The sequence below is a fragment of the Somniosus microcephalus genome, chromosome 11, assembly GCF_052327205.1.
Source record: "Somniosus microcephalus isolate GS21.2 chromosome 11, FLI_Smic_1.0, whole genome shotgun sequence".
Classification (NCBI taxonomy): domain Eukaryota; kingdom Metazoa; phylum Chordata; class Chondrichthyes; order Squaliformes; family Somniosidae; genus Somniosus; species Somniosus microcephalus.
In genome coordinates this window covers 124576990-124584294 of record NC_140997.1, presented here as the reverse complement: position 1 = coordinate 124584294, position 7305 = coordinate 124576990, and the positions used below count along the sequence as shown (strand labels likewise).

General features: G+C 44.0%; 1 protein-coding gene across 1 annotated transcript; it reads right to left on the bottom strand.

Moving 5' to 3' along the window:
• Nucleotides 1–1968: 1968 nt before the first annotated feature.
• Nucleotides 1969–5005, bottom strand: LOC147110864 (ferritin heavy chain, oocyte isoform-like). The gene is made up of 4 exons (XM_086002282.1): nt 4851–5005; nt 3982–4128; nt 3095–3220; nt 1969–2260 (listed from the first exon to the last, which is right to left on the bottom strand). The coding sequence occupies exons 1-4, from the start codon at nt 4950–4952 to the stop codon at nt 2114–2116; spliced, it is 522 nt and encodes a 173-aa protein (XP_085858408.1). The 5' UTR covers nt 4953–5005; the 3' UTR covers nt 1969–2113.
• Between the last annotated feature and the right edge of the window lie 2300 nt (nt 5006–7305).

The following is a 7305-nucleotide window of genomic DNA, read 5'->3' as shown; positions in this document are numbered from 1 at the left end:
CGTTCTGAAAACCCCGTTTAAAAAAAAAAATTTAAACTTTAAAACTTACTTAAAATTTCTTAAAATAACTTCCCTCCCTTTCCCAAACAAAAATATTGCCTTTCAGAAGCTCCACGATAAAATATATCTTCCTCCGCAGCCTTGGAACAACTTTACACCTGCTTTTTTCAAGTGTAACTTGTAAGGACTTAGCCTCACTGAATCCATGAATGAAATCTATGAAGTTCACTGCGCAAGCGCTGCCTGTGCAGTCGCACGCGCTGTGCCTATGAACCCCTTCGTTCCGAGGTCTGGAAATGCCGGCGTTCCCCGCATGCGCTGTTCATGCTGAACGCCGGCATTTCCAACGGCCAGATGCGTGAGTACCCCGACCGTACTCACGCCTTTGGTCACGAATTTCTGGCCCATTATGAATCAGTCTATCCATGTATACTCGCTCAGTGCTGGAGAGAATATTTAAAGGGCCCTTGTGGCTTGGTATTTTCAAATGGAGTTCATTCATTCCCTTTAGATGAACTATTTTTGAACAGCTTTAATGGATGTTTAATTTGTGGACTCTTCAGGAACACTCAGAAATCACCGCACACTTTCTGGGTTAAGGGCAGTCTTTTGGAACAGTTGTGGCCATTAGCGATATACCGAATGAATTAGCGAAAATAATCTAGCTACTATTTGATCAGAATTAGCTAGTGGATCCCTACTGTCTTGTTTTGCACACTTTGTACAAAAATAATAAATTGCAGGACAACGGATTATTACAATTTAAACTCTTTTAATGAAGCATCAAGTCTGTAAGCTTTCTCAATCAATACAGCACCGTGTGGACAAGATGGAGTTCGGACCCCTGGATCTTCTAAACAATAGCAGTCCTTACAGATGCCTGCAGGCCAATGACAACGCAACATGTGATCATGTGAATACAATAGGTATTGCTTCGATGCTTGCGGGCCAATGATAATTCAGTATGCAAATGTTACACCTACAACAATGCTGCTGCAATAGAAAGTCAGTTAGTTTTTGGTAGAAAAATCATTGGCTTGAATAGGATTGATATGATTGTGGCAGAGAGCACATAGGGACAGTAACACAATTCACTATGTATAGGCAATGTTATCGCTCCACGTTATGTACGGAACTTGGTTGGGTTATCGGAGCAGGGTCCCTTTAAGAGTCGTCGATTGTGTGTCGATGTCATAGCCCTGCGACGAGGCCGAGTCCCTCAGTCCATGCGGAGAGTTAATAAAGCTAACATGTGTTTTTCTTTGCTGCTATGAAAGTCTCGCACTCTATTTCCAGTGACTCCTACATGATTACTGATTTAGCTTCACTTTACCCAACACCAACAAACTCCCCGTAGGACACACTACTGCTCGATTCAGACTAGTGCTTTACTTAATCCCAGACATCAAGTATTGCCGTCGGTGGGGCTAGAAAAAGAAAGTAACCTGGGAAAGAAAATGATAAACAGAAATGATCCTGCCCAAATGGAAGTTTCTAAGATGGCCAACGCTGTACTGTGTACACATGTCACACAGCTTTGGCAATCTAGTGCGTGACTTATGCCATCAGTCAAATGTAAAGACAGCTCAATAGCAGATCATTCCCCCACCTTTACAGGTAAAAGTCTGAAGCAAGACACCAGGCATGTACTCTCCCTTCTCCTGACTGAAGAGTCACTACTGTCAGCACTAATTCAACCCCCTTCACCCTTGCCCATTTCTTTGTTTTAAACCACCACAGCTTAATGACTGTTTGCTGGCAGATGTTATAAAAAACCCTTTTCAGCAGGAACTGTTACCGAGAGCTCAGAAAACCATTAGAATCCTCTCCAGTGATGATTTGAAGATGTGGGCACAGCCATCCTGGGAGTGACTTCTGTATTTTTAACTTGGATCATATTACACAGCTGTGTATTGTGCAGTGGGATCTTAACCAGATCAGCTATTTAATTAAACAAAGACAAACCAGTTCAATGATGAATAACCTTTATTTCCATGTACTGTGACAGTTAGATGAGAAAACTGGGAAATAATGACAACCAAAGTATTCACCACCAGAAGTTGGTCACACTTCATTTCCAACCTGTATAGAACTAATGGTTCAAGAATCCCATTCAACTCAGGCTGTGCTTGTCAAACAGGTACTCTCCCATGCCATTCTCAGGGGCTCCCAGTCTCTTCAAGTTGGTGATGTGATCTCCAAGCTTCTTGATCATCTTCACTTGCTCATCCAAGTAGTGGGTCTCCAGGAAGTCACACAACTGAAAGTGAAAAACAAAGCACAATTAGCTCAGAGGAGACATCATCAAAGGCCTTCTGAGCTTCACCGCCCATGGAGATGGTCCTTTATCTTCTACTGGATGGGGTAACTGGTACAAGTGCTGCAGAGAAATAGGTGGATTGGACGTCAGATTAGATTTACTCCAGGAGTAATGCATTTACCAATTTAAAATTGGAAAGCAGAACCCCCTTCAGTTAAAACTTATCCTTTGCTGTCCCAATTTCAATCTGCTTTATGCACTGGCCTCATCTCAGGGAGATCCTGATGTTGAAGTCTTTTGTGAAAGATCATCAGAAACCTATTGGGCATGGAGATATTGCTAAAGATCAGTGATCAGATTAAGCTCCCCAGATAGCCTTCAACTCACCCAAAACATGGCAAGTGTCAGCCATGGCTTACTGGTACCACTGCCAGTCAGAAGGCCCTGGGTTGTCCCATTTCAGAGAATTGAGTGAAAACCAACACTTCACTGCAGTACTGAGGGAGAGCTGCAATGTCAGAGGTATTGTCTTTTGGATAAAACAGTACACAAGGTCTTGTCTGCCCACATGGTACTATTTCAAAGAAAAAAAACTGGAATGTCAGTGTCCTGGCCAATATTTATCACTAACCAACTTAATAAAACAGACTATCTGGTGATTTCTCTCATTTCTGCAGCAGGATCTTGGTGTGCAGATTGACTGCCATGTTGCAAACATTACAATAATGACACTTCAAGAAGTACTGAATTGGCTGTAGTGTTTTTGGACACCGACGACAAGGAAGGCACTGTAGATATGCAAATCTTTCTTTAAATGAGACATTAGGAACTTACATGAGGGTCAGTGTTCCCAGTGGAGAGTTGGTGTAGATCCAACAGACTCTGGTTGACATCCTTCTCCAGCTGCAGAGCTCTCTGCATCACCACTAGGCCATTGCTCCACTCATCCTGCTCTGGTTTCTGAGAGTTTGTAGGGGTGGGGTATAGAGTAACATTGGAAGAAATTAGTTAACAGACTTGAACATTTCAGGAGTTAGTCAGATCACAACTCAATGTCATTCTTGATATTCTAAGCCAGGATTTTAACCAGACAGTTCATCAAGAATTCTCTTTGGAATGAGTTATTTGACTTGAAATCACAGCACTATAGGCTCTAAAGTGAGATCACCTAAAATGGAGCACAATATTCCAAATGAGGTCTATCTAGCAGTAATTGCAGTAACACTTCCTTGCTTTCTATTCTATGCCAGAACATGAAGCCCACCTTTCAATCAGCCTTTTGTCTCTGCAAGCTAGCTTCTAAATGACATCTGTACTGGGACACACCCCAAATCCCTACACTCTTACATCTGATGTGAACATCAACCACTTCCTTCCAGTCAACCCCCTAGCCAGTCTCCAATTTTGCCCTGGAGCTCACTATAGACCCTAGCTCAGCAGATCACTATTTGCACATTTAGATCATATGCACTAGTCACCATCCAGTGGTCTATTTTATACCAACTGCCTCCTACTCCACCCAGTTTTATTGGGGTCACAAGGTTGCTTCTAATGCACTTCCAATTTCTGCCAGCAATCTCCTGCCTTCTGAAAATCCATGCATACAACAATCATTGAGCCTCCTCTTGGAACAACTTCCATGACTCAGATAATCTAGTATGAGGTAACTAGCCTACTTTTCACAAAACCATGGCAATTCTTCAAAGTTTGCTGAATCTAACCTTGACATCCTCCAGGACAACACGCCCCCCACGCAGATTCTGGAATTTCAGCAGTTTCTCAGCATGCTCACGTTCCTCATGTGACTGCTCCTTGAAGAACTCGGCAAAGTGACGCAGGGCAACATCATCCCGGTCAAAGTAATACGACTGCAGGTAGAGAGAAAAATGGAAAAGAGACAATTGAAATCTAGATCTGATCCATGGCCAACTCAAATGGTAGCAACACCAATACTTTCCAAATCCTTTTTGAATATGTTGGAAGCTCCTCATTGAAGTAGCTCAACAGAATAGGAGGTTATGTTACTAGAAAATATTAGCGAGCTTTAATGCTTTTTGGAATAAAGCTCTCAACTACACTTGGTCAAAATATCTGTGGTATCTTCTTTTGTTCCCAGATGAAAGTCTAAAAGCAGAGAAGGAAAAGAGCCAAATCTTTAAAATTAAATAGTTTAACACCATCCTCAGGTGAGAAAGACTAACAGGATTCACTCAATTAGAGGGGGATAAAAACTGGCCAGAACCAGCCAATGTTTCACTAACTAGTCACCCAATTCAATCTAATTGTTGCCATCCAAGTTGGAAGTTGACTAGTTTTAGTGAATCTTCAAGATGAACCCTCCATTACAAACTTGATGAAACCCTGGAGTTAGTTTCAAATATAAACACATCAGAATAGGACAGAGCTATTACAGAGCAGGAAAGAGTCCTTCTGCAAGATCACTGTCTTAAGAGCATTCACTGGATTAAGACTGGGGAGGGCTATAGAGAGACCCTCTAAAGCCCATTCATTGACCTAGAGAAATTCTACCTGCTTAGAATAAAATAACAGCCTTAATTTTGAAATAGGACCCCAAAAATACAAAACTCACCATGGAGAGATAAACATAGGAGGAATAGAGCTCCATGTTGATCTGCTTGTTGACAGCATCCTCACAGTCCTTGTGATAGTTCTGACGCACTTGGGAGGCCATCTTAACTCTTCCTGTTGCAAAGCACTGAGCTCAAACTCCACTGTAGTAACAACCTAACCTCTACCCTCACAAGCTCCTGCATTTCAACAGGGTCTGGCATGATCAATGATGATTGACAATCCCTGTGAGCCAGTCAGGATCTTCCATCAATCCAGGCACCAATTAACAAAGGAGAGGGGGCGGTGTGTGATACCCAGAGCCAATCAGAGCTTTGGAATACAGAGGTTTGGATGATTATTCTGTGATGTCATTGCTGTTGGTTTCTTTGACTTTCCTCAAACTGAATTTGAAAGCATCTCTGTTCTCAGAATCAGAGTTTCACAACATATCTCAAAGAGCTCGATGAAATTCCACCCTACAGATGGTGTCGAGCACAGCCGGCTCTAAGTTAACCCGTCTCTCGGAGAATTGATGGGCATCTCGGTGGCTCCAGAATGAGTCCGTGATACCAAGGTTCACAATGTTGACCACAATAGATTGAAAGAGACTGACCTACACCAGTCAGTCTGCAGTGGATCTGCAAAGCAGCCCACAACGAGTTGGGGAAATGGAAAGTGGATCAGTGGGGAGCTTCAGACAGAATCTGTTGCTCCGTCACTGTAAAGTGCGATGTGGACTTTTATCCCCATGAAATTTAAGAGCTGTAAAGTCCTGTGGTTAGTTTGCACTGTTTCCTCATCTCCTGCAAACCCCGGGTCTGTTTTGAGGAATGGTTTTATACCAGAAAGGTCAAGTGTCTCGTGTTTTCTCGACCGATGCTGCCTGACCTGCTGAGTGTCTCCAGCGTTTTCTGTTTTTCTTTGAGATTTCCAGTATCATAGAGTCATAGAGTAATACAGCACGGATAGAGGCCCTCGGCCCATCGTGTCCGCGCCGGCCATCAAGCCCTGTCTAATCTAATCCCATATTCCAGCATTTGTTCCGTAGCCTTGTATGCTATGGCATTTCAAGTGCTCATCCAAATGCTTCTTAAATGTTGTGAGGGTTTCTGCCTCCACAACCCTTTCAGGCAGTGAGTTCCAGACTCCAACCACCCTCTGGGTGAAAAAGTTCTTTCTCAAATCCCCTCTAAACCTCCCGCCCTTTACCTTGAATCTATGCCCCCTAGTTATTGACCCCTCTACTAAGGGAAAAAGCTCCTCAGCATCCATCCTATCTATGCCCCTCATCATTTTGTACACCTCAATCATGTCCCCCCTCAGCCTCCTCTGCTCCAAGGAAAACAAACCCAATCTGCCCAGTCTCTCTTCATAGCTGAAGCGCTCCAGCCCTGGTAACATCCTGGTGAACCTCCTCTGCACCCTCTCTAACGCGATCACATCCTTCCTGTAGTGTGGCGACCAGAACTGCACACACTATTCCAGCTGTGGCCTAACCAGTGTTTTATACAGCTCCATCATAACCTCCTTGCTCTTATATTCAATGCCTCGGCTAATGAAGGCAAGTATCCCATATGCCTTTTGTACCACCTTATCCACCTGTTCCGCCGCCTTCAGGGATCTGTGTACTCGCACACCCAGATCCCTCTGACCCTCCGTCTTGCCTAGGGTCTTTCCATTCATTGTGTATTCCCTTGCCTCGTTAGTCCCCCCAAAGTGCATCACCTCGCACTTTTCCGGGTTAAATTCCATTTGCCACTGTTCCGCCCATCTGACCAACCCATCTATATCGTCCTGCAGACTGAGGCTACCCTCCTCGCTATTTACCACCCTACCAATTTTTGTATCATCCGCGAACTTACCGATCATACCCTTTACATTCATATCCAAGTCATTAATGTAGACCACAAACAGCAAGGGACCCAGCACCGATCCCTGTGGTACCCCACTGGCCACAGGCTTCCAGTCACAAAAACAACCTTCGACCATCACCCTCTGCCTTCTGCCACTAAGCCAGTTTTGTATCCAATGTGCCAAGGCACCCTGGATTCCATGGGCTCTTACCTTCTTGACCAGTCTCCTGTGCGGGACTTTATCGAAGGCCTTACTGAAATCCATCTATACCACATCCACTGCGTTACCCTCATCCACACACCTAGTCACCCCCTCAAAAAATTCAATCAAATTAGTCAGACATGATCTTCCCTTGACAAAGCCATGTTGTCTATCCCTGATTAATCCTTGCCTCTCCAAGTGGAGACAAATTTTGTCCCTCAGAATTTTTTCCAAGAATTTTCCTACCACTGATGTTAGGCTCACTGGCCTGTAGTTCCCCGGTTTTTCCCTACTACCCTTCTTGAATAATGGTACTACATTAGCGGTTCTCCAGTCCTCTGGCACATCCCCTGTGGCCAGAGAGGTCCTGAATATATGTGTTAGAGCCCCCGCAATCTCTTCCTTTGCCTCACCCAGCA

Excerpts from the sequence above, each read along its gene's own strand:
- LOC147110864 (XM_086002282.1), bottom strand. The coding sequence starts at position 4,952 with ATGGCCTCCCAAGTGCGTCAGAACTATCACAAGGACTGTGAGGATGCT. Across the intron at positions 4,129-4,850 it reads CCTATGTTTATCTCTCCATG|TCGTATTACTTTGACCGGGA; the intron begins GTGAGTTTTGTA and ends CTCTACCTGCAG. Across the intron at positions 3,221-3,981 it reads TTGTCCTGGAGGATGTCAAG|AAACCAGAGCAGGATGAGTG; the intron begins GTTAGATTCAGC and ends ACAAACTCTCAG.